Raw genomic sequence first — 26,847 nt, forward strand, 5'->3', positions numbered from 1 at the left:
AGTAAGGGTATCACACAAGTAGAAAGTGATGGGATGGATGGCGGAAGATACATACAGTAGACAGATAATATTCATTAGTACAGTCCATTGTTCACTTAATAATATAATTCACTGTCCTTTTAATAAGGTATCTTCCAGGACTATCTTATTAGATCTATTACTTAATATATATGTCTCCTCCAACAGGTATGTTTTGCGTAGTTTGCAGTATGACAGTATCACGGGTGCTTTCCTGACCCCCTCAGGCAGGCCAGCAGTACAATAACACTTTGTTTCTTAATTTATACCTGACCTTTCTCTCTAGTGTATAGCATTCCTATCCTCCATTGTATCCTGACAATAACCTTGGGAGGTATCTTGGGAGGTCGATGTGGCTGAAAGGGTACTTCTGGCCTGAGATCACCAGCAAACTTCCATGGCAGACCTGGGTCTTCATGATACTAGTCTAACACTTTAACCTCTAGACCAGTGGTCCCCAACCCCCAGTCCGGGGACCGGTACCGGTCCGTGGATCAGTCGGTACTGGGCCGTTGCTCCTCCTTGCCCTCCTCCGTGGCTGCTGCCTTGGGGGCTGCCCTGCCACTATGCCACCAGCTCACCTTTGGTGCTCTCCAAAGCAGCACCCCCCAGCGGGTGGCAGGAAGTCAGGGGCACTGGCGGGAAAGCAAGTGGAGCAGGGGCTCAGGTGGCGGTGACGTCACTGGGCAAAAGACTACCCCCCCTCCGGGCCTCAGTAAAATTGTCAAGCGTTGACTGGTCCCCGGTGATAAAAAGGTTGAGGACCACTGCTCTAGACCACACTGCCAGATCAGCGTATCCTGTCCAGCAACCTACCCCTTGTTTTTATGCATGGATCCACAAAGGGGAAACTGCATTGGGGTGTTGGAGACTCCATTCTCCATGAAACCTGGTGTTTAGGTGTGGGCCTGTTCTGTCCATTTTTCATTTCAACTCTGACCACCCAGCTTTTCCTTGGCCAGGACCTTTTCGACCCTGGCCCCAGCCTGGTGGAAAGCACTCCTGGGAGAGAGCAGGGCCCTGTGGAACCTAAACCAGTTCTGTAGGGCCTGTAAGACTGGAGCGATTCCATCAGGTCACGGCCTAAAATGAAATAACATCCATCCAAAAGGCTGGCCTCACCACTAGGAGATGACGAGAACTAGAAGGCCAACTCCTTTATTACACACCCCCGTCTGGAGGATTTCAGCTGGGGGCATTCACAAATTTCATGTTTTTAACTTGAAAATTGTATGTACTTTTCAAATGTTGTTACCTGCCCTGAGTTACATGGGATGGCAGGTTAAAAATATAAATGTATTTGTATTATATATCATTATTATATATAATGATTCCCATCCCTTTCCCTCCTCTGCCCTCCTCCCTTCCCTGCTCTTGCTTCCGACAGAAGCCCCAAGGAGATTGTGGATGTCATAGATCTCAGTGACTTGGCTTCTCGCTGCAGCGCAGAGCTCAGGCTGGATGCCAGCCCCCTACTGGACAAAAGGGACGCTAGTCAGAGCATCAACTCACTGGCCAGCAGTAGCGACGGGACCACCTCGGTGAGAACCACGTGAGGTGGCAGTGGGGTCCCAATCACCGTCCCCAAGTCCGCCACCATCATGTTACAGTAGAAGAAGAGCTGGTTCTTATATGTCGCTTTTCTCTACCCGAAGGAGTCTCAAAGCGGCTTACAATCGCCTTCCCTTTCCTCTCCCCACAACAGACACCCTGTGAGGGAGGTGAGGCTGAGAGAGCCCTGATATTACTGAAGAAGAAGAGTTGGTTCTTATATGCTGCTTTTCTCTACCCGAAGGAGTCTCAAAGCGGCTTACAATCGCCTTCCCTTTCCTCTCCCCACAACAGACACCCTGTGAGGGAGGTGAGGCTGAGAGAGCTCTGATATTACTGAAGAAGAAGAGTTGGTTCTTATATGCTGCTTTTCTCTACCCGAAGAAGTCTCAAAGCGGCTTTCAGTTGCCTTCCTTTTTCTCTCCGTACAACAGACACCCTGTGAGGTGGGTGAGGCTGAGAGAGCCCTGAGATTACTGAAGAAGAGTTGGTTCTTATATGCCGCTTTTCTCTACCCGAAGGAGGCTCAAAGCGGTGGGTGAGGCTGAGAGAGCCCTGATATTCCTGCTCGGTCAGAGCAGCTTTATCTGTGTTATGGCAAGCCCAAGGCCACCCAGCTGGCTGCATGTGGGGGAGCGGGGAATCAAACCCGGCTCGCCAGATTAAAAGTCTGCGCTCCTAACCACTACACCAAACTGGCTCTTATAAGTGTGGGAGTCTCTTCATTCATATTTTTTACCACCTTATAGTTCTCATTATCGCATCACATGAATGCATTTAAATATTAGACCACTGAAGAAGACCCCAAGTCAGGTTGAAAGACATTTGTTTTTTCATTCATCCCTGTGTCAATACGGTTTCGAATTATGCAGTAGTGCGTGACCAATGTTGATGTTTTAAAATGTTATATGTGCACTTGAATTGAAAAAAATACTTGTATTTTAATATTTAATATATTCTGCTGCTGCTGCTGCTCAACCTTTAAGGTTCCTACCAAGGGCTCACCCATCCCTAACACCTGTAGAAACAAGGGAGAAAGGGAAAAGCCCACAGCTGAGATGGTGGGCATCTAGCAAGAGGGTCCCTGACAGCACGTTCCCCTCCACACTTCCACTGTATGATCACAGGTGGTCTATCGATCAGGTCCCGTCACATACTAACTGCTTCTGCATGTCAGTGAGCAGGAGGGCCTCTTCATGTCAGTCGCTTTGAAGGCATAGTTTTTGCTCAGAACATTGTCTGTTTGAGCTTCAGCACTGCATGTCCTTCTGAAGCCAGATACCGACTCCCAAACTCTCCCAGAAGCTGAGCTGCAAAACAATGTTAAAACAACTAGCAGTAGAGCCCCCTGTCAAAAAAATACAGCGGGCCCTAGGGGACGGTTTGCTTCCCCCCCCCATGTAGCAAAACGCTCCCCAGGCCCCGGGGCTTGGGGAGCGTTTTAAGGCGGCATGGAGGTTTTAAAACGCTCCCCAATCCCCGGGGGGGGGAGCCGTGGATCGCCTTCCCTGGGGCTTGGGGAGCGTTTTAAGGCGGCGTGCGAGGTCAGGAAACACTCCCCAGGCCCTGGGGAGGGCGCTGGGCGGCTCAGCGAGCCAGCCAGTGGGCTCCCTGGGGTCTGGGGAGCTGTTGTCAGGGCGAGGTCCAGGGAGCCTACCTTCGCTCTCGGCGGTTAGCAAAGTAATGGCCATCAGAGCTAAGGAAAGCTCTGGTGGGGGGTGGGGCGGGTTGGGAGGCGCTTCGCACCTCCCAATTGATTGTTGGCCGGGCAAGCAGCCAATCAGCAGCCGCGCTGTGTGCAGCTGCTGATTGGCAGATTGGGGGTGGACTGACCAGCGAAGGGGCCAATCGGGAGGCGCTTTGCGCCTCCCGATTGGGCCCTCCGCTAGTCAGTCCAGTGGAAGGGGCCTATCGGCACCCTTCCTCATCCCGGACAGGGCCCGCCTTCGGGGCCCTTACTGCTTTATTTAGTCTGCGGTGCCGCGGCGCCGCGGGGCGGTTTAAAGATATTTAAAAATTATTGCAAACTAGGGGGCGCTAGAGTTTGGCAGTGGGAAGAGGAAGGGGAGGAGTTGTCCAGTCTGTAAGGGCATGGGGTTGTCATGTGTGTTGTGTGGAAGGTTGTGGTGGCATGGTGGCAAATGAGGCCATGGGTGTTGAGAGATGGGTGTTAAGAACCTGTGGTGTGGAATGTTTGTTGATTGTGGGAGAGGACTGACCTTTGGGAATTTTGGCATAGTGGTTACAGATGAGCTTTCCAGAGCCATGTCCTCAGATATGTGAAGGGAAAATCAGACTGGAGACTCTTCTTAGGGGAAGATTACATGGCAACCAATTCCCCCCAGTTCTGCGTCATTTCCCTTCTTGTGTGAATTAGGCCACATTCACCGAAATGCCCCTCTGCCCTAAAACACATAGGGTTGCCGCCCTATGTGTCCACCCAGTTCCTTCTGTCTCCCATATATTTCACTGTTGGTAAAATGTTATGTGCCCACATGCTTCTTTCATGGTTGCTCCTTAGAAGAACGGATTTTTGTACCCTATTGCTTACTACCCAAAGGAGTCTCAAAGCGGTTTACAAACACCTTTTCCATTTGTCTCTCCACAATAGTCAACCTGTGAGGTATGTAGGGTTGTGAGAGATCTGAGAGAACTGGGAATGGGCTGCAGTGACCCAGCAGGCCTCAGGTGTCTCAAAGCATTTTCCAATCATCTTCCCCTTCTCTCCCCATAGCAGACTCCCCATGAGGGAGGTGGGGTAGCGAGCCTCACAGGGAAGCTGGCAACCCTAAGAGGAAGACTCTCTGTGCACAGCAGTCTTGACCTTAGTAAGGTTTTTAATACTGTTTTTTTATTTGCCAGGCCAAAGTTATTTGCCAGTTACTATTTCAGTTACTACGTGTCTCCAGACATTTACTTGTTGTCTATTTAGTTTCAGGCTGTAAATATTTATTTAGATCTTCCTGCACTTTCCAGACTCACAGGACTGATGCTGGTCTGCCTGTCTGTGCCCCAGAATACAAACAGTTGCTGATAAGGGCTGGCCATAACCCATAGTCCAGGAGGGACATTCCTGCACCACTCCCTACCAACTGCAGGCAAAAATGGCTCATTTGAAGGCTGGACTCTGAGGCATTGTACGATTTTGAAGTCCCACCTCCAAACCTCCAGGAATATTTCCAACCCAGGGGTAGTCAACATACAGGTGTGGCCTGGAGAGCTCCTGGAATTACAGCTCACCTGCACAGTATAAAGATCAGCTCCCCAGGCAGAAAGGGCTACTTTGGACAGGGTTGTGGTAGAGAAGAAACAGTTAAGGCTTCACACACAGGTTGTTGTTGAATTGAAAGACTTGAGGCCTACTGCACAGGGTTGTTGTGCAGATGAAACAGGAGACAAAAGAGCCAGCTTCCTCTGCAGAATAACGCTGTGCGGTGGCCTCAAATCTGCAGAGAGTTGCAAAGAAGAAAGACACATGGCTTGGCTGTGTCTAACCTCCGGGCAGAGCAGTATTTTAAATGAGAAGGGGCTTTTCTGTGGCCTCCCTGTCAGGCAACTGTTTGGCAGAAGGGGAAAGTCCCCCCCCCTTTCAAAAGGAAGGCCCTCAGGCTCCCCTGCATTGCTCTTGGAAAGGCCTCCTTCCCTCAGTCAGGGCCTGTCAGAGGCTCCTTCGCAGCAGGCCTGAAGGTGTGGGGGGAGGGGGAGCACTCTGCAGCCTCCTGCCAGCTCTGTCAGGGTTCTGAGGCAATTTGCAGTTGGACTTGACAGTTAGGACAGCTTTGGGGCGAAAAGCCTTTGTTCTCATCCCCCTTGGCAGCCTTACTGACCTCCTCTCCCTTTGGTGGTCAGGAGCAGACTGGCAGCCAGACTGGGCTGGGTGAATGGAATTTTTGTCTGTCCTGGTGAGGGGCCAATAGGAAGGCAGTTTGCGCGCCTCCCCATTGGCTGCTTGGCCCTGGATGGACACTCGGAGGGCCCAATCAGGAGCTGCTTCGCCTCTGAGTTTTTATCCTGGACAGGCCCGCCCTAACTCCTCCCCAGGTGGCCTTACTCTTTTATTTAATAGGACCCTGTCCTATTTAAAGATATTTATTAAAGTGCACCAATAATAATACATTAAAAACAAAGTAAAAAACAATGCATATCGAATTGCACATGAAGAACAGACCAAACGTGTTTCGACCCACAGGGGTCTTCCTCAGTGGTCAATATATACTGTATATATAAAAAGGTAAAGGTAAAGGTATCCCTTTGAGGTCACGCCCTGTAGCGTTTTCATGGCAGACTCAATACGGGGTGGTTTGCCAGCGCCTTCCCCAGTCATTACCGTTTACCCCCCAGCAAGCAAGCTGGGTACTCATTTTACCGACCTCGGAAGGATGGAAGGCTGAGTCAACCTTGAGCTGGCTGCTGGGATTGAACTCCCAGCTTCATGGGCAGAGCTTTCAGACTACATGTCTGCTGCCTTACCACTCTGCGCCACAAGAGGCTCTCACTGTATATATACTCTTGTCTAAAAACAAATCCTAAAGTTTTGCTGGGCGGCCAAGAGAACTGTTTGGTGTAGCCCCAACCAGTGTTTCTAAAGTGTTTCTTTTTGGAGCCCACCTTCTGAGATATATTTTGTCTAGGACCACCCCTCTCAGCTATAGTCTTATTCTGCATGAAGAATGCAGATCATGTTTGTCAGAAAAAGCTACTGAAGGCTTAGCTTTTGCTCAGAACATTGTCTGCTGGGGTTCAGCACTACATGCTCTTCTGAAACTCGATGCTGACTCCTGAACTCTCCCAACATGCCCAGAATAATTGCTGCCAAAACCTTTGGGGGAAGAAAACTTTGAGCAGATGTTTCCCTGAAGGTCAGAAGTCATTCTTCGCCCCGACTTGTAATGACGCTGCCCGTTCATTGTCCGTTCAAGCTGGCCGAGGACCCGGAAGAAAACACGGACAGTCAGGTCGATGCCTCGTCTAGCCACACAGTGACCTCAACGACGGAACCCCTCCGAGAGGATGTCCCCCAAGGGCCGCCCGCAACCCCCCTGGAGGGGGAGTCGGTTCTCAGCGAGGAGCTCCCTACTGACATGAGCAATTCCTCCTCTTCCACACAGGATGAAGGTGAGAGCAGCCTCCTTCCCTCCCTCCCTCCCTCCCTCACCCAGCCCCAACCCACTTACCTGATCCCCCCCCCCTCCCACGATCTAGACATTTGTCAGCAGCAGGGGTAGTCAAACAGTGGCCCTCCAGATGTCCATGGACTACAATTTCCAGGAACCCCTGCCAGCGGATGCTGGCAGGGGCTCCTGGGAATTGTAGTCCATGGACATCTGGAGGGCCACTGTTTGACTACCCCTTGTCTTTCATTCTGGTCTTTCATTGTCCTGGTCTTTCATACCCCTGGTCTTTCATTCTCTCTGTCTCTCCTCCCCCAAGCTGAGTTGGACGCCTTCTTCTCGGACCTGCCGGGGCGGCTTCTCATCAACGCCGTTTACCACATGGGAGCAGAACGTCTACAGCAGATGCTATTCAGCGATTCCCAGTTCATGCATAACTTCTTTGACCAGCGCAAGTTCACAGGTAATGGGGAACTAGGGCAACCCGGAAGCCCTATCCTCAGGCGGGGTGGTCCGATCAAAAGCTCCCGTCGAGCTGCCTCGGTAGAGATGAGGTTGGCTTTCCCACTTCCTGTCACATGACCCTTGAGTCACGCAACTTCCTGTCTGAGCTGTGCTGCTCCGTAGGCCCTAGGTCTGGGAATCCGGAAGGCCACTGCTTTAACAGCACTAGAAGGAGCGATTCTTTTAAAAATAAAGATGTAAAAACTCAGCAGAATAAATTAATGACAGTCCATAGGTTGCAACATTTCTTTGAGAACCCGCCTTGATCTGTAAAGCTCAAGGTCTCAGGATCACCAAAGCAGGTGTAATCAGGAGGTGAAATGCACCCATGCCCAACAAGCATGAGTCGTAATAGAGGACAATAGCATTCAATTCCCCAGTGGTTTACTCAGGTCTTTGCTAGCTGGCTCTGCCTCCTTAGCAGGGCAGCAATGCCCGTGGGACTATTCAGGAGTCTTTGCTGGATCGTGGCGATGCTCATACATCAGAGGGGGTGACCGCTTGGGTTTTACGTCCTAATGGCGGTCAGGTGTCTCTTGATAAGTGGCCTCGTGCTGGGATGAGCCCCAGAAGAATCAATTAGTCAAACCGCCCCCACTTCCCCCCCCCCCTTGCTATCTAGAGAAACTGAGACAGACTGCTGTGCTTGGCGTTGCATAAGAAGCAAAGCATCTCCTGAATTAGCTGTTTGCTGAATTTCTAAGGAAACTGCTGAGAGTCCATGTGGTGTCTCAGATGTCGTACTATGGGTGCAGGGCGGTCAAGTATCTATGGAAGCAAGAGCACGGCTTTCTGCCTTTAATCTGGGATTCAAAGCATTTCTCGCGGAGGATGGTTTATTAGCTGCCTTGCAAGGGGACACTTTCAGATAGGGATGGGTGAAAGCTATCGATGGGAAAGTGACTCCGGCTGGGATGCCACTGCATGGGTACAACAGGAGCTGCTTCTCGGGTGAAAAGGCAACTATTAGGAAATGGAAGTTTGCGAATCAGAACTAGGGTGTGCGATTCAGCCGCCAAAGTGGCCATTCGCTCACTGCGCCGCCAGCACCATGCTACAGGAGGGGGGGGGAGGCTTGGGCGTCAACGTGCTGGGGGGTGCACATGCGCTGGCACGTGTGCGCCTGCCGGTGAGTTGACGCCTGCGCCTCCCTCCCCGGCGCAGCACTGGCTGCGCGGGGAGTGAACAGTCGCTTCGGCGGCTGAATTGCACACCCCTAATCAGAATTCGAGTTTGGAACACACACAAAAAAGCACAAGTCTGTTAGTAGGTACTGGCTTTGGTGACTGAGGGGAACCTCCACATTCAGAGGGACTAAGCATCGGAATCCCAGAGCCAGGAGGCCACATCAGGGGAAGGCCACATCAGGCCTCTCTGCCCTGTTGCTGGCTGTCCGGAGGAACTGATGGGCCACTGTGTGAATCAAGATGCTGGACTCAATGGACCACTGGTTGGATCCAGCAGGGCTCTTCTTAGATACTTGCTCTACTAGGAGGAGCTTTGCCTATTGAACTTCTCCTTTCATAGCCACTAATTCTTTGAATCCCGGAGCCAGGCGCCATATCAGGGGAAGGCCTTGGCCTCTCTGCCCTGTTGCTGGCAGTCCAGAGGAACTGGTTGGCCACTGTGTGAGGCAGGATGCTGGACTAGATGGACCACAGGTCTGATCCAGCAGGGCTCTTCTTATGATCACCCCTGTCTTTTGATATTTCTTTCCTTAAGTCTTCACCCCCACATATGCATTATTGCAGCAGTCGGCAACCTTTTCCGAGTTGTGGCAGTTTCGCGCATGCGCGTTTGCACTCCCTGCGGGGGTGCAAACATGCATGTTCGGCGGCCCTGTACACGTGTGCATGCGTGAAACTGCTGCACGTGTGTGTTTGTGGCCCTGCCAGGCGCAAATGCACATCCACGGCAGGTCCGCGCATGCGCGTTTGCACCACTGGCATGCCGGTGGCTGCGCTTCCCTCTCCCCCACCCTCCCACAGCAAGAAGCTTGCCGGGCTCAAGCTAATTGGCCGTTTCGGCGGCCGATTTGCTCGCGGCCTGGCGAGCTTCTCGCTGCGGGGGTGGGGTGAGGAGAGGGAGCCGCGGCCCAGTGGTTGGGGACCACTGCATTATTGAACTACTCCCTACTACGATAGAGCTTTTCTACTTTCTACATTAAATATTTTGCCCTCCATGAGTATACAAGGAAGCTTTTTTAATAGGGGTGTGGAAAAAGAAAAATATTAGTTTTTGGAGGGATTCAAGTCAATTTGGCCTGAATGTTTTCGGTATCATCTGAATCCTGATATTGGACTTGGCAAGATTAGGGATTCCCAAATCATTTTCAGCTCTATTATATCTCTTAAAGTCAGTGGGAAATCTAGCCTGTTTATTCAGTGGCCTGGTGGGGGAGTGGCCTGAGATAGAGGCACCTAATTTGCAGCATAGCTGTTGGAGCTTCTCCTGAAAAGAACCCCCAAATTTCCTTTGTTTCTTACCGGGAAGGAATAGCAAGTCAATATAAGCCTGTTGTCTAGGTCACAGATGCTGGCGAAACGTTAGGAGCAAAAACTACCAGAACACGGCCCCATAACCTGAAAAAACTCCAAAAGCCATCCTAAGATTACTTTGGCGGTAGCAACATTCATTTTGGCCTTTTTGCCCCTTGCCTCTGAAAAACACATCAGACAATTTTTCTAGATTATAAACCAGTGAGTTCTTAAGGGAATAAAAGGGGGGAAGGGAAGGAATCTCTTTATGGAGAATCTCTTGGTGGATGTGTCCTCTTTTCTTCCCAGACGTGACTCTGACGTCGTGGAGCGGTGACAACAAGTGCCACCAAAGCCGGGTCATGTCCTACACCATCCCCATCAGCAACCCACTGGGACCCAAGGCTGCCACCGTGGTGGAGACGCAGGTGTGGGGCATGAAAGGGCCTTTTCGAAAAAGAGAAGGAACAGATGTGGGAGGGCGCCTGTTGGGGGCTTTGCTTTGGCCATGACTTTAGGGATGGCTGCAGATGTGGCTTGAAAAAAGGACTAGATAAATTCATGCAGGATGGGTCAGTTGGGGGATATTAGCCACAGTGACTAAAGGGAACCTTCGCATCCAGAAGTGGAAAACCTTTGCAACCTGTGACAGGAGGCAACCTCAGAGGAAGCCCAAGTTGCCCATCCATGCCAAGTAGTTGGCCACTCCATGAAACAGACTGCTGGACTAGATAGTCCACTGTGATCTAGCAGGGCTTTGTTTTTTCTTTCCTTAGGACAGTTGATTGAGCTGAACTGTACTGAATGGTTCTTCTGTAACCATTAGAATCATTTCAGGGAGATCTCTTCATGGATCTTCGTAGTTTGACCTTGAACGGTGCAGAAGATCCCTTGTTGGTTTGTGGGATATGGCATTGACTTGCAGCATGTATCGATCAATCAGTAATGTATTGAGATCACGGGCTAGCAGAATAAGCATGCATTAGCAGAATGGTGAAATATAGATAGGTCGGTAGGTAGATACACTAAGATGTAGTTGTGAATTTCCTGCATTCTGCAGGGGGTTGGACTAGATGACCCAGTGGGTACGTTCCAACTCTATGATTCTGTGATTCTACAATGTATAAAAAGTAACTATGCAACATTAAATCAACATGGTCCTGGGGGAGACTCTGGAAGCTGCCCAGAATCTGGCAACTCTTATCTAGTAGCTGGCAGGGGTTCATGGGAAGTGTAGTCCATGGACATCTGGAGAGCCCCAGTCTGGCCACCCCTGCCATGTAGAGTTCCCGATTCAAGGTTTGCAAGAAAGGAGGTTGCAGGGGTTCATGGGAGTTGTAGTCCATGGGCATCTGGAGAGCCACAGTCTGGCCACGCCTGCCATGTAGGGTTCCAGATTCAAGGTTTGCAAGAAAGGAGGTGTAGCAGTGTGCATGTATGTACCATGACGGGTGCATGTATGCACTGAACTCATGCTTCTCTTTTATTCTTGTCCACCCCCTCCTGCCCAATGCTACCTCTTCCTCGCCGGTCAGACGCTGTTCCGGGCCAGTTCCAAAAACGGGAGCTGCGTGGTCGACTCTGAAGTGGTAACCCAGGGCATCCCTTACCAGGACTACTTCTACACGGCGCATCGGTACTGCATCACTGCGGTGGCCAAGAGCAAGGCTCGGCTCAGGTATGCCCCTCACTTCTCACCCCCCCACGCCCCCAAAGCACTCTGTACTAGCGGAGGACAGGCAGGCACCCCCTTTACTCTTAGGACACAAAGCCACAAGCAAAACATTGTGCTGGGGGGGGTTGGACTAGATGACCCTGGAGGTCCCTTCCAATTCTGTGATTCTGGCAGCCAGAGGAACCTGCAGCCCTTTAAACACTAAACAGGCTTATTGTGGTGTGAACTTTTCTGAGTTTCTTGAGAGTCATTCTTTTCCATACTGTTAGGCAGAAAACCTGGCAAAATACCAGCAGGGCCAGACTGAGTGCAGAGTACATCTTCCCTGAACTCTAGCTCATACTGGTGTGGTGTAGTGGTTGTGTGAGACTGGGAGACCCAGGTTCGAATCTCCGCTCTGCCACAAAAGGTTGGATAGCCAGCCCTGACACACACTCGCAGACTAACCTACCTCACAGGTTTGTAGTGAGCCTGCAGTGGCGGAGAGGAGACTGATGTAAACCACTTTGGCACCGCACTGTGGAGAAAGCAAGGGGTTTAAACGAATTAAGTCCGTCTTACGTCTTTCCTGGGCCCATTCCGCACACATAGGATAATGCACTTTCAGTGTGCTTTGGCAGCTGGATTGTCCTGCGCAGAACAGGAAAACCTACTTCTAAAGTGCATTGAAAGTGCATTATCTATTGCGTGCAGAATAGGCCCTGGTTGGGATTGCTGTTCTACTGTTCTGCTAGGCAGAGTATTCTTAGCAATGGAAGTCTTGTGCCATCTGCTGGCTATTGAAGGAAGTGCATTTCAGTGCCCCCCCCCTTTTTTTTTTGCAATCGGGACTGATTTGGGGTTCCTTAGGGGCAGCCCCTCTCAATTTTTTACCATTGAAAAAGCCCTGAAAGATTATTTTCTTTTTCTCCCAGTTTTCGTCCCAAATCCCTCCTCTGGTGTAAGGGAGTAACACACAATGTCGAGAGAACTACCCTTTATTATTTACATTGAATGAGACATTTCAGACAGTTGAAATCTTTGTTCGTGTGCTACTGGGCCCAGTCGATTTCCCGTTGGGTAGTGTCTGCTAGTCAGGAAGCTTTAGCTGCTTTCCATCAGAGAATTTCTCTGACAGAGATCTGCAGAGCAGCTACCGGGGCAACAAAAGACACATTCATTAGTTGTTATGCTCTTGATCTTCAGTCTAGGAAGGAGGCTGAATTTGGGAAGGCAGAACTGCAGTCCTTGTTCCAGTGAGATGCTCTACCCTCTTCCTTTCGGTACGGAGCTCGCTAATGTCCCAACGTGGGGCTGCATTAGAACATGGAAGATGTTCATGGACATCTTCTATGCAGAGAGGCATTCCCTCCCACCGGCCCTGCTATGAGCTCTCATGGATTGAAATTGATAAGGGAATGGAATTTTATTCTGGGGGCATTATCACTGGTTCCATCTGTGTGGGTTCCTTCAGGGTTTGCAGTGGCGTGGTTGGAACTGAGGGACCTCCCCTCTTGGAAAATGCAATGTGCCCAGTGGGAAAACTGACACATGTGTGCCTTATGGGCAGGATGGCCCCCTTAAGAGCTTTTAAGATAATGAAAACTTTGTCTCTGCACAGAAGACATAGATGAACAATAGTTATAGTTAAGTGCAACCGTTCCCCCCCCCCCCCTGTGATATTAACCTGCTTCACTTGTATGCAGAAGGTCTGGTTCATCTCCAGTCCTTTGCTGGTTCATCTCCAGTCCTTTTCGGTCCTGACCCCTACCTGGTGGAATGAGCTCCCGGAACAACTCCGGGCCCTGACGGAGTCCTCTCTAAGTCCCGTGGGGCCTGCAAAACGCTCTTCCACCAGGTGTTTGGTTGAGGCCGGGCAGGGTGTCCCAAGGTATGAGATCAGGTACCCCCCCCCAGGCTCCTGTGCACCGTGCTAGACTGTGCCGAGAGTTGTTGGAGGATGGCTCGGTTTATTCCATCTTTATTGACATTACTCGGACCGGATCCAATGGTCCGATGCGTGAGGAGTTCTTATTGTGTACTGCCATCTTACTTACTGTTGGGGATTGGTTTAACTTATTATTAATGTGTTACATGGTTTAATATTGGATATAGTTGTTGTGAACCGCCGTGAGCCAGCTTGCTGGGAGCGGCGGCATGCAAATCCCAAAATAAATAAAATCAATAAAAGATCTCCGCATGCAAGGCAACGGAAAATACTGAGAGGGACGCCGCGGCCTCACTCAGTGTGCAGAGCTTTTCACTTCCCTGCGGGTCTGCTCCAGTTCCCTGCAAGCCTTCTCGTGCATCTCGGTCAGGCCCGACTTTGATCTCTCTTGCAGAGTCTCCTCTGAGATCCGCTATCGGAAACAGCCTTGGAACCTAGTGAAAGCGCTCATCGAAAAAAACGCTTGGAGCGGAGTCGAGGAGTACTTCCAGCACTTGGGTAGGTGGGGCAGGAAGGTGTGGTGAGGGTTGCCGGCTCTGGGGTGGGGGTGGAGCCTGAGGGGGGCGGGGTTTGGGGAGGGGAGGGACTTTTAGTGGGCTGTGGTACCGCAGAGCTCAGCTTCCACCAGGCATTTGGTTGAGACCAGGTAACCAGCAACTTCTACAGGGCCCCTTCCCAGAAATCCACCCAGGCGTTCTGCTCTGGATCTGTTTGCATCGTTATGCTCTGTTACCTCTGTTTAATGTTAGTGTTATTGTGAAAAGCTGAGTTCTATGTACTGTTTTCTGCATCTTATGTAAACCGCCCTGAGCCTCAGGGGAGGGCGGTGTATAAACACAATAAATAAATAAGTAGATAAATTCAAAGAGGCCATGTTCTCCATGGGAATTGACCTCTGTCACCTGGAGATCAATTGCCGTAGCAGATCTTCATCCCCCACCTGGAGGCTGTAAGAAGATAAGAGAAGCCATGTTGGATCAGGCCAATGTCCAATCCAGACCAACACTCTGTGTCACAAGTGGAGTGCCCCAGGGATCTGTCCTGGGGCCTGTGTTGTTCAACATATATATAAATGGTTTGGATGAAGGTTTAGAGAGGATATTAAATTTGCAGATGATACTTAACTGGGAGGAGTAGCAAACACAACCGAAGACAGAATCGGAATACAGGATGATCTTGATAGGCTCGAGAAGTGGGCTAAACTGAATAAAATGCAGTAGGGACAAATGAAATATCAACAACCTCAGATATGCAGATGATACCACTCTAATGGCAGAAAGTGAAGAGGAACTAAAGAGCCTCTTGATGCGGGTGAAGGAGGAGAGTGCAAAAGTTGGCTTGAAACTCAACATCAAGAAAACAAAGATCATGGCATCCGGCCCTCTCAATTCCTGGCAAATAGATGGGGAGGTAGTGACAGATTTATTTTCCTGGGCTCCAAGATCATTGCAGATGGGGACTGCAGCAAAGAAATTAAAAGACGCTTGCTCCTGGGGAGGAAAGGTTTGGTAAATCTAGACAGCATCCTAAAAAGCAGAGACATCACTCTGCCAACAAAAGTGCATTTAGTCAAGGCTAAGGTATTCCCAGTTGCAATGTATGGCTGCGAAAGTTGGACCATAAGGAAGGCTGAGCGTCAAAGAATTGAGGCTTTTGAACTCTGGTGCTGCAAGGAGAACAAACCGGTCAGTCGTAGAGGAGATCAGCCCTGACTGCTCCTTAGAAGGCCAGATCCTGAAGACGAAACTCAAATACTTTGGCCACCTCATGAGAAGGAAGGACTCCCTGGAGAAGAGCCTAATGCTGGGAGCGATTGAGGGCAAAAGAAAAAGGGGACGACAGAGAATGAGGTGGATGGATGGAGTCACTGAAGCAGTCGGTGCAAACTTAAATGGACTCCGGGGAATGGTAGAGGACAGGAAGGCCTGGAGGATCATTGTCCATGGGGCCGCGATTGGTTGGACATGACTTTGCACAACAACAACAAAGGGGCAACCCTAGGTGTGATGCAGCACCCATCTCCAAGCTGCGCTTTCAGGGGCTCCTGCCCACGATTCCCCCCTACCTCTTGCAGCGTTCACAGGGGCCTTCTTTTCCTCTCGCAGTAGAAGGAAGCATAGTACCATTTTGGAAAATTCAGGTTTATCCATAATAATATGTGCAGGAGGATGTTGGGGTGTGTGTGTGTGCATGTATTGGGCACAAGAGGGATAGTGAGAAAGCTAATGCGGAGACAGATAATCCCATCACCCACGGTTCCACTTCTCACCCTTGGCCTTTGCAGAATTGGCCCTCGTCCAGGCTGAGAAAGGCCTGCTCGAAGAGAGCTGCCACGGCAAGGAGCCGCGGGGTCTCTTGTCTGGACTGCGCCGGCGGAAGCGAGCCCTGAGCTGGAGAGCCCCCCACGTCGAGCCCCCCATCCCCTCGTTACCCGACGGCGAGGGGACGTCCCGCGCCATGCATCCTTCAGGTCAGTGCCTTGCCGTTTCCGCCCTGCCAGAAGCCGCGCCAGGCCTCCAGCCCGGACCTTCCGCCAAGCACAGGCCGGCTTCCGCAGCGGAAGGTCTGTGAGCGGTGTCCGCTGACCCGGTGTCCCTTGTCTGTCTTGCAGGCAGCCTTACCTCGAGGCTCTCGGAGCAGCTGTCGGAGCCAGGACAGGGCCAGAGCATCTCCACTGTGATCCTCATCATCAGCCTGGTGTAAGGGGCCTGCTGGCTGGGGCCGGGCAGTGTAGGGCGGGGGGGGGGGGATACATAGAACCCCGTGGCAAACCCCGTGCCTGGCAATCTTACTCATGATCTTTTTTTTTTCGTTAACACTTTCCCCACACACACACCCCAGTGAGCATCACGGGACCCACTGAGTTGTGAGCATGTGATCAGGAAGTGATGTACATCAGTCATAGGGCGGGAAGGGGAGGGGGTGCCTTGGGCAGAAGGAGGCCGCACTTAGCCCTGTGCATGTGCTAAAAGAGCTAGGAGGTGCTGCATCCTTGGCCCTTTTGTGCGCGCACTCTGAGCGCATGCATCCCGAAAGCAGATTAGAGTCCTGTGGGACCTTCAAGACCCACAGGAATATTGCGTTGCAAGGGGACACCGAACTCAAATCTAGCTTTTCTACAGCAACCAGCGCAGCTACATTCTAGAACTAATTTCCCCAAAGCATTTTTTTTTTAAAGCTGCAGCAGGCGAGGGGGGACCCACGACTCTCCTGAAGGTCTTGGATCCGTGTGTTCGGGGAGCATTGGTGCAAACAGCAAATGCTTGTTTAATCCCCCCTCCTGCGGGAACATTTAGGACTCTGTCTTGACGTCGCAGTGTCGTACTTCTTGGTTTATTTCCTCCCCCTCTTCCACACGGCATCGCTGGTGGCTGCTGCTGTTTTAGGAAGGGGCCGTGAGTGAGCAGCGCAGCGTCTGTTGTGCGGAAGGTCCCAGGTTGGATTCCTGGCGCCTCCAGTGAAAGGGTCTGGGGGGAGGTGATGAGAAAGATGCTGCCAGTCTGAGTTGCCAGTACTGGCTCTGACGGACTAAGGGAGGACGGGGTCTGATCCCAGTGGAAGGCAGCTTCGTGCATTCATGCTGGGGTGCATCAGCTCAGGGGAAAGAAATCCTAGATGTTACCAGGGATTGGGGGGGGGGGGGGATTAATCACAGTCCTGCAGATTTGCTTTATTGTGCCGTTCTTCCCTGGGACACAGAAACATCCTGGCTGAAAAGGTTGTTTTAGGAGGGGGGGTGGGTGGGAGATACCCCTCCTGTGCCAGTTCTGTGCTCCAGGCAGCTTTTCAAAGACGTTTAAGGAGCGCTGGCCGAAAAGTAAAGTTGTCAACTCTGTTTGCATTCCAAATGAAAAGGGGGCAAGAATGGTGCGTCCATAGTGCAGGGGGTTGGACTAGATGACCCATGAGGTCCCTTCCAACTCTTATTATTCTATGATTCTAAGATGATCATGGGGGGGGGGCTGTATCCCCCTCTCCTTGCGTTGTTCATTTGGGCCAGGAGCACAAGCCAAGCTTCACGCCTCTCTTTCTTTCCTGCTTCCACTTCTGCCTCCGCACAGGATCTGTGTGAGGTATCGTATGCAAATCCCCACTGACCGTGCTTTGTCCTCTGACACCCTTCGGACCCGGCCCCTTCCCCTGACCTCTTCCCGTACAGCCCTCCTTGATGCATCACCCATCCCTTCCATCCCGGACACTTCCCGGCTCTCCTTCCCCCCCTGGACCCCCAGGAATGAACCTCTTTCCCGGGTTTCCTCCTGGCTCCTTGCTCTGCAACTCTGCATCTCAGCTCTAGCTGGAACGGGCCTGTTGCCCCCCGCTTTGCTTCACTGCCTGTCCCGTCGTGGCCATCTCTCGCTCCTGGCTGTGGCGTACTCTACACTAAGGGAAAGCAAATCCAAAACGTCTGGCAAGGGAGCCTGGATTTTGCCTCCAGTCTCCACTGATGCAAATGTGGCCTACATTTCCCGATCTTCCTATAGTCGGCCCGTCCGCTGTAGTCGAGTAGAAGAACCAGTTGCTACTCTGGGCACTTCAGTCTCACCGCCTTCACTCCCACTAGGCCCATATCGCCTGTGGTTTTTGAGGTTGCATCGGGCATAAACAGACACCAAGGGCCCAAAGCCTGGCACTCCTCAGCATGCTGACTTCTGCATCCGAGTCCGGCTCCTGGCATTTGTACAAACACACGAATGTTCTCGTACCGGGTGCGCGCATCTCTCAGCCGCATCGGCATTTTGCATTTGCACTCTAAATGCCTTGTTTTCAGTCTTAACCGCTGCCGCCGTGCCTTGTCGGCTCGCGCACGTGGAGCTGCTTTCCTGGACGGGTGGATTCCCAAGCACCCTCTCCTTTCACAGCATGCCGTTCCCTAGCAATAATTGTGGGTGTGCGGGTGGGCGTTTGCTGCCACTTCAGCTGAATGGCACGAGCCCACTTTCTGCCTCCTCCACTCCCCCCCACCCCATCTGTGCTCATTCCTCTGTCTGCTGCCATGTTCCGATTAGCTACGACTTACGGATAGCCCAGGGGTGGTGGTGTTGGTGGACAGGTGTTGGTGTTGGTGGACAGGGCCGTGGCTCAGGGCTAGAGCATCTGCTTGGCATGCAGAAGGTCCTGGGTTCTATCCCCAGCATCTCCACTTAAAAGGATCGGGTAACAGGTGATGCAACGGAGTTCTGCCTAAGACCTTGGAAAGCCACTGCTGGTCAGAGTAGGCAGGTACTGACCCTCATGGACAAGCAGTCTGATTTGGGGAAAGTTCTTCTGAGATGGTGGCCGTGAGGAACCTCTAGTCCAGGGGTAGTCAACCTGTGGTCCTCCAGATGTTCATGGACTACAATTCCCAGGAGCCCCTGCCAGCGTTTGCTGGCAGGGGCTTGTGGGAATTGTAGTCCATGAACATCTGGAGGACCACAGGTTGACTATCCCTGCTCTAGTCCATGCGGAAGTTGCTCATTGGGCAGCTGTTGGCCTCAGTGGTCAATGCTTTGCACGGTGCTTAAGAACGTTGAACGTTTCTTGTACATCATCTTGTTACAGTTCTATAACTCTTGATGGTGGGCCAGGGCCAGTCTCCCTGCATTGCAAGTGGGGACCGGAGGTCAAGAGAGACTAGGTGACATGCCTTAGGCAGTGGTGACATTCAAGCCCAGGCCTTCCTGATCCATAGCCTCCTAGCTTGGGTGTTCCAAGTTGCAAACATGGGTGCCTGTGTACAGTTGAATTTTCCTGAGCAACATCACGATAATTTGCAGGGTGAAAATGCCACAGACGCTTGGGGAAGGGAAGGAACCTGTTCTTTTTCCAAATGTAATTTACTTTGCCAAGGTCCCCCACTGCTGGAGGAAGCACCCTTGATCGCATGTCCCTCCGTGCAAGAAAAACTCGGTTCCACTCACAAAAAGACAGCATGTCAAGGGGAAAGCTCCGTTTCCAACATCCTAGCTTTCAATAAGAAGGGGATTTCTCCCCTCCCCTCCCCTCCTTTGTCATGTGTTGCTAGCTGCAGTCTGAAGCAGTACAGCCCTGACTGAAGTTTACCAGTTCAATGGCGCCCAAGTGGTCTGTTCCCTTTCCAACCTTTCTCTCTCTCTTCCCCCCCCTTCCCCCCAGTTTGGTGGTTCTGGTTATCCTCAACATGATGCTGTTCTACCGGCTGTGGTCGTTGGAGCACACGGCCCGGACCTTCGAATCCTGGCAGGCATTTGCACTCTCCAACGGGTGAGAATTTGAGAGAAGGGGAGAAAAATGTGAAAATGCGTGTTTGGGGGGGGAGGGAGTAGAGATCTGTTTAACATTGGGTCTGTAGATTTGTATTTGTAATAATACTATGACACTCAAAGTTGAGGGCCTGCAAAACTTGTGGGGAGGAATCCCATATCCTCCCCACGGCTGAGTCTGGTGTGGCTCTGGTCCCCTAGCCTCCACTGCAGCCAGGCTGGCTCCCTTCTGTATTGCAGGGATTCAAACCTCCCTATATATTTTACTTTTGATTTCCAATTTCCCCCCTGCAAATGTAGGTAGTCCCCCAATTTTGCAGGGAAATCTGTTTAGCTTCAATCCTGTTTAGCCCCAATCCTTGGATTTAGATATCCGCAGATATGCCGATTGAAGTTAGCCACCTTCTAGGGAAGGAAAAGCAGGCTGTGGCTTGGATTTTTTTTTATTGCCGCCATCAGGGTTTGCTTGCCAGTTGCTTAGTTTGAGTACACAGGAGGATGCGGAGGTTGTGTTGCAGGTGGTCCCAGGAAGAGCACTTGAAATGCCCTGCAACTGAACGCCAATTTTGAACCTTCCGACACATCAGCTTTTCACCAAAGATATTTGAAGTCCGTGCCTAAAAAAAAAACACATAAGCATAAGAAAAAAGTCTAAAGCCAACGTTGGCGAAATGATTTATTCCAATGAAACAATGTTCAAAACAGATTCCTAGGTATAGTCCGCTTTCGATAACTTCATCAGTGATATCCTCAGTATTATTAATAACTCAGTCTTCTCCAATTGTATTCTTAGGGGTGATGAAATTATAGGAAATAACTTGGTCTCCGGTAATGTTTTGGTTTGCGTAGTTCAGCCCCAAAATGGTCATATAATATCTAGATTTGTAGGGGGTCTACTAATATTAATATCACGATGTATAATTACTCTACAGCACGGGTCACTTTGGACGAAGTTATTTTCTATAATTTCATCACCCAAAAGAATACATTTAGAGAAGACTGAGTTATTAACTATATATTGAGAATGTCACTGATGAAGATATCGAAAATGGACTCTACCCAGGAATCCCTTTTGGAACTTGTTTTGAACATTGTTTCATTTGAATAAATCATTTCGCCACCGCCAGCTTGAGACATTTCTTCTCCTCCTTATATTACGGCTAATGGGTCTTCACCTGTTTAAAAAAAAAACATGCACGAGATGCCCATGGATACAGGCACCTGGGCAGCATTGTTAGCGTGCAGCTCTCTGCTGAACAGACCTTCAGGGCCAAACTCCACGTTCCCAGTGGGGTCCCTCCTGATAAGTCCAAATTCAGCTTGGGTGGCTTCCCCCAGGCTGGTAGGGGCCTGAGGCTAGGGGTGTGATTACTGCTCAGCCCCCACTTTTGGAGCCAGGATGACCAAAGCTCTTTGGGATGCTCTGTATTCCCAGACTGAGATCGTCTTCCTCTTCTAATGCTTTCCTTGGCCTTTATAGTCTTCTTGATTGATGGGGGATGGTCTGCACTCTTTTGGGGGGTGGTAGAGCCTCTGCTTGGCATGCAGGAGGTCCCAGGTCCAATCTCTGGCACCTCCACTGAAAAGGCTCTGGTAGTAAGTGACAAAAAAGGCCTCCAGTTAAGTCTGTGGACAGCTGCCTGCTAGTCCGAATTGACCAGAATCACAATAAGGTAAAGGTATCCCCTGTGCAAGCACCGGGTCATGTCTGACCATTGGGGTGACGCCCTCCAGCGTTTTCATGGCAGACTCAATAAGGGGTAGTTTGCCAGTGCCTTCCCCAGTCATTACCGTTTTACCCCCCAGCAAGCTGGGTACTCATTTTACCAACCTCGGAAGGATGGAAGGCTGAGTCAACCTTGAGCCGGCTGCTGGGATTGAACTCCCAGCCTCATGGGCAAAGCTTTCAGACAGCTGCCTTACCACTCTGCGCCACAAGAGGCTCTTAGATACGGTAACAGTTATTTACTCCATAGGAGATGGAACAAGGAACAGACAGGTGTAAAGCTTTTACAGAAATGACGAGATGTGGCCCAACGTAAGGAAATATATACAATTATTAATTTATCTGAGTAGTAAATATTATAATTAATTAATGATTGTAAATAATTACAATATTTATTACTCAGATAAATTAATAATTGTATATATTTCCTTACAGGATAAGCCAACTAGACATGCCAAGTCCCATCTTCCCGATCCCTCTCATCAAACACTGAACGTGTACGACAACCAAACATTGATTAAATATTAACAGTGTCATCTGGTCCGTGCAGGATGCAGGGATGAGCCGATTCCAGCTCAGGGGAGGCTTCCCAACCTCTTTTATGCAGGACAGAAGCTTGCTAGCAGATTTACAAGCGGCCGATCCCAACAATCGGGTGCCCTATGGTATCGGGGGATATTGAACTAGCGCACTGGTTCTCAACCTTCCTAATGCCGCGACCCTTTAATACAGTTCCTCATGTTGCGGTGACCCCCAACCATAAAACAATGAAAGTGTTCTTTCACAGAAATTAAACCCAAACTGACCAATGGTGTGAAGATCCATGGTTCATGATTGTATACAAATTGTTTTTTTTTCTGGGGTTTCTCTGTTCAGTTCTGCCTCTTGTCCCACCATGCCGATCTCGCTATTTTCCGCTGCTCCAGACAGACAAACACTCTACCTTGATCTACCCCGCAAGGCTGTTGTGTGGCTGAAATGAAAGAGGAGCGATGTCAGCCACTTTGAGACACCCCCCCCCCAGAGAGAAGGGCCCTGCCGCACCCCCTGTAAAAGGGTCATTCGACCCCTCAATGGGGTCCCGACCCCCAGGTTGAGAACCACTGAACTAGCAGAAGAACAGCAGTAGTAGAGACTACGGTTGCATCAAGACGTGGCAGCGGCTCAGAGTTGACAGATGTTGCCCAAATGTCTTGGGGTATCTGAATGCTGGTTGGTTGGCACCAGGTGGCGCTGGCTGTGCTAAAGACAGGCCTGCCATGATGTCAGAAGGAAGGCTTCAGGTGTCGCCTGCAAGAAAACAGAGGACCAGATAGCAAGAAGGGGATGTCAGATACCGAATGCCCAGCATCCTAAGCTATCAAATACTCGAAGGACATCCAGCATAAGCCTTGGCCAAATCCTGGGAAATGCACTTTCCTTTGGGAGACTTAAGGACAGAGGGTGGTTGATAGACCTAGGGACGGAAGTGGGCCATGCTCCGTCTCCTAGTTGAGAATGCTTTTGTACTCCTTCCTGGCAGGAAGCTACCCCAGACGGCCTCTGAGTGGGCTGAGATCCTGGAGCTGCAGAAGCGGTTTCACAGCGTGGAGGTGCAGAAGTGGAAACAGATTCTGAAGGCCTCCGTGGAGCTGCTCGATGAGGTAATGCTTGTTTATTTATTTTATTTATATTTTGACTTGTATACCGCCACTCTCAAAGACTCACAGCGATTCACAATCTGTAAACCACTCTGCAGGAGCAGTAAGAATAAAACAGTAAGGCCTAGGTGAGAGGAGAAAGAGGTGGGGCAAGTCCAGGATAAAAACTCAAAGGGGGAAATCGGGAGCCGCAAAGCGACTCCTGATTGGCCTCTCCAATTATCAGTCCGGAGCCAAGCGGCCAGCGTGACTCCTGATTGGCCCCTTGGCCCTGCACTGATGGCCAAGCCACCAATCGGGGGCTGTCAGTCCAGGGCCGAGGGGCCAATCGGGAGCCGTGCAGTGAGTGGCTCCCGATTGGCCCCTTGGCCCCGGACTGACAACAAGGCGACCAGTCAGGAGCCGGGGGGGGGGGGGAGCTTAGACACGGCGGGCCTGCTCCTTGGTCCGTGCTGAAGCAGCAGAGGCGGGGGGGGGGGGGGGAGTCTTTGGCGCGGCTCTTCCAGGAGCTCATTCCACCAGGCTGAGGCCAGGGCCAAGAAAGCTCTCGCCCAGGTTGAGGCCAGGCAAATGTTCCGGGAAGCCCGGAAGACCAGTTGGCCAAGACTTCCTCTGCAAAGCCACCACACGTGCCCGGAGGACCTCTTGCAGCTACGTCTCCCACACTCCGTTTTTAAGATCTTAGGACCTGCTACTTACTTGGGCGGAGGGGCTGTGGCTCATGGGCAAGGCATCTGCTCGGCACGCAGGCAGTCCCAGGCTCAGTCTCCGCCTTCTCCAGTTTCAAAGATCAGGTCGCAGACTATGTTTAACGCCCCTGCCTGAGATCTTCAAGAGGCACTGCCAGCCTGAGGAGGCACTACTGACCTTAGCGGACCAAGGATCTGTCTAAGGCAGGAGGCCAGCTCTGTTGGCCTGCAACAGAGGAGCCAGATTTGAGACCAGGAGCACCATAGAGACCAACGAGATAGTTAGGGTATAACGTTTCAAGAGCCCATTCCTGCTTGCATCTGAGGAAGGGAGCTTTGCTTCTGGAAAGCTTATGCTTCCCGGATCAGTAAGCTCAAGAAGAGTTTGCTCCACCTTCCCAGTTGGCGTCCGCCTAACAGTTCACATCTAAATGTATTTTTGTGACTTAACGTAAATATAGATGGGCCTTTTATGTGAGGACGTTAACGCTTTACCCTCTTCGGTCTTGTCAGGTAGATAGGCTGGCATTGCATATTCAGGGAGAACACGCAGCTGTGACCTTCATCACAGTGAATCCACCTCCTTTTATGTTCCCCTGAATTTCCAGAACTTAGAGAGGAGCTGATTTCCCCAAAACTTAGGGAAAATTTCTGCTTCTCCAGCTGCTGGGAGTTCTAGACACCCGAGCAGTGCTGACGGATGGGTTTTTTAGACAGGGCTGCTGGATTTTTTGGCTGCTGTTGCAGAAATACGGAAACGTTCTGACACAGTTGTCTAAACCCTATCATTATGCGAGTCGCTTTCCGTTAATTGCTTAAATGTAAGCTCTCAGTGGCTGTTCGACACCACGGGGCCGAAGGAACAATAACAGAGGAGAAAGAAAATCTTAGCGGTCTCCAGGGTGCGACCGGACTTGAGCGTAGCTTATTAAGAAGCTGAAATTCTCAGCGGGGTGGCCGCAGCCGACGTCTGCCCTGTATCAATGCGGCAGCAGGATCCGTACCCTCCTGGGCATGCCCTCTTTGCTCCTTGGAGCAACTCCCTGCCCCGCTGTCCTTTGAAGGAATAATGTAACATCGCCTTTCCCTCCCACCAGATGAAGGTCTCCCTCGAGAAGCTGCACCAAGGCATCACCGTGGCTGATCCGCCGCTGGAGCCGGAGTGAACCCATGACGATTCTCCTCCCTGGAGGACGTTGCCAGGGTCTGGGACGCACCCTGGCCCCGCTGGGCCCGAGAACTGACTCGGAAACGGCTGCTGGAGCAGAGGCACCCGGATCCATTGGGTTTGTTTTTTAGGGGGGAGGGGTGAAAGATGCCTGAATCCTGGCTCCATCGTCCTCTGGACCTTACCTTCAAGAGTGCCACTGACAATGATGGATTCTTCCCTTCCTGCCTCTGGGATCCTTCAGCCCCGATCCCCCCCTCCCTTTCTCGTCCCCCTTCCCTCTCTGAGGATTCCTGCAGTGACCAGTCTTCGCCCCTCCCCTTGGAAGTGCTATTTATATTCCTCACAGGACCCCAGAGGGCTCTTAACTTTTGTTACCCCTCCCCTTATGCTTATTTTCTTTCCAGCTGTTCTTCTGGGGGGCGAGGGGGGCAAGAACGTAATGGACAGGATCCGGTCCCCATGCCTAGCGCTTATGCTGAGGGGTCACTCGACTGCTGGGCTTGTTTTCCTCTCTGCCTCGCGGCTGACCCAAGGCCTGGCTCTGAGCCCCTCTCTCTTTCTCTCACTGGCGTGCAAGTGCTCAGGGCCAGAAGGCCCTGCAAGGAGACCAAGGTGGCGGGGTGGGGGTGGGGGGTGAAGGTCCTTTCCTGATTCACCCTCTTTCTGTTCCTGAGGAGGGGGGACCTTTTATTAAAAGGGGGGGGAAAGGTAGCCCGAAAGATTACGTGGTCTCATGGGGGGGGGGCTCCCTGAATGCAGAGTCTGGGCTCAGCTGGATGAGCAGCCAGACTGCCTACGTCAGCTGCAGGCCACGCCCAGCGATGCTCCCCAGCCCCCCCACCCCCACCGTGAACAGCAGCCAATCGGAGCCTGTCCCTTCGGAACAAAAAGGGAGCTGGATTTTTTTGAGGGTACCCCCCTCCCTTGCTTTGTCAGCAAAAAGAAAAAGGGCTGAATTCAGTATTTTGAAAGAGGGGTGTCGGATGTGCCCCGCCCCCCAATGCAGCATGGCATATTAGAATCAAGGTTGGGTTTGTTTTGGAGGGGGGGGGGAGGTTGGTTGGTTGGTTGGTTGGAAGACAGGAAGCACCGCCTTCCCCAGGCTCCCAGATTTCCTTTGGCCTAACCGGACTCCTCCCTTGCCCCCATTTGCCTCCCCAGGCACCGATGAACCTCACCTTCCTGAAGCATTGTCTTTACTGTCACTTTAAAATGAGGTTTCACTGCCAGTCTGGGCTTTGCAGGCCCTTCAAATACTGCCTGGGGAGGAGAGGGGGGGAGCAGGACAGTGTTTCCGCATCTTGAATTCGGCCCTCTCCTGGGGAGGGGTGCGTGTCTCCCTTGCCCTGTGCTCTCTGACCCCAAAGGCCCCATGTTTCTGATACCCCCCCTTCCTTCCTTCTTCCCACCAAGGTTGCGATGGACTCATCCGCCCCCCAGTTTTCTAGTTGTGTTCAGTGTTAACGATCCTGCCCGCTCGAGGTTCCAGAAGGGCGGGGGCTTATTTATTAGGGCGCTGAATAAAGACCGTGGATCGGAGACTTGTATTTTTGTGCATGTGTGCTACAGGGCGGTGGTTTTTACAGAGTGCGTGCCTGTCTCTGCCCTTGGCGTGACATTTATTTATTAATTTATATTTATATACCGCCCTCCCCTGAGGCTCAGGGCGGTTGTACCTTGCTCAGTGCTTCTGGGTCTGGCTGGAGCGATCCAGAGTTCGGAAGGCTTGGAAGGATCAAGTGGGCCAGGTTTGAGCCAAAGGGGAAGAGCCAAGCAATCAGGTGGAGCATGTTTCCCCTCTGGCTTTTGCCACTGCCTGTTGGGAGAGGAAGAACGAAATCCTGAGCTTTGGAGGTTATAGGGGTCACAGGATCTCTGCTGAAGGATAAATTAGATACTCCCAAGAGCAATTTGTCCCACTTCCTCTAAAACCCTGTGAAGTGCTTCGGAACAGAGGTAGTCAACCTGTGGTCCTCCAGATGTCCATGGACTACAATTCCCATGAGCCCCTGCCAGCAGATGCTGGCAGGGGCTCATGGGAATTGTAGTCCACGGACATCTGGAGGACCACAGGTTGACTACCCCTGCTTTAGAACCTCCCCTAGCCCCGCCCCTGTCTTCCTGACCAATGGCA

At 51.4% G+C, this 26,847-nt stretch overlaps 1 protein-coding gene across 7 annotated transcripts in view; it reads left to right on the plus strand.

Annotated features, from left to right (window-relative positions):
- GRAMD1A (GRAM domain containing 1A) overlaps positions 1–26,252 on the plus strand; it is a 105,192-nt gene extending 78,940 nt beyond the window's left edge. For all 7 annotated transcript variants that reach the window (XM_077336962.1, XM_077336963.1, XM_077336965.1 and 4 more), the window contains 11 exons: positions 1,406–1,559; positions 6,489–6,684; positions 7,000–7,143; positions 9,971–10,089; positions 11,197–11,339; positions 13,658–13,761; positions 15,548–15,733; positions 15,875–15,962; positions 19,381–19,488; positions 22,736–22,856; positions 24,640–26,252. In XM_077336962.1, coding sequence (XP_077193077.1) covers positions 1,406–1,559; positions 6,489–6,684; positions 7,000–7,143; positions 9,971–10,089; positions 11,197–11,339; positions 13,658–13,761; positions 15,548–15,733; positions 15,875–15,962; positions 19,381–19,488; positions 22,736–22,856; positions 24,640–24,708 — 1,432 coding nt within the window. In that variant the 3' untranslated portion in view covers positions 24,709–26,252. The remainder of the gene's footprint in view (positions 1–1,405; positions 1,560–6,488; positions 6,685–6,999; positions 7,144–9,970; positions 10,090–11,196; positions 11,340–13,657; positions 13,762–15,547; positions 15,734–15,874; positions 15,963–19,380; positions 19,489–22,735; positions 22,857–24,639) is intronic.
- Positions 26,253–26,847: the final 595 nt, after the last annotated feature.

This window comes from Paroedura picta, chromosome 5 (assembly GCF_049243985.1).
Source record: "Paroedura picta isolate Pp20150507F chromosome 5, Ppicta_v3.0, whole genome shotgun sequence".
NCBI classification, from domain to species: domain Eukaryota; kingdom Metazoa; phylum Chordata; class Lepidosauria; order Squamata; family Gekkonidae; genus Paroedura; species Paroedura picta.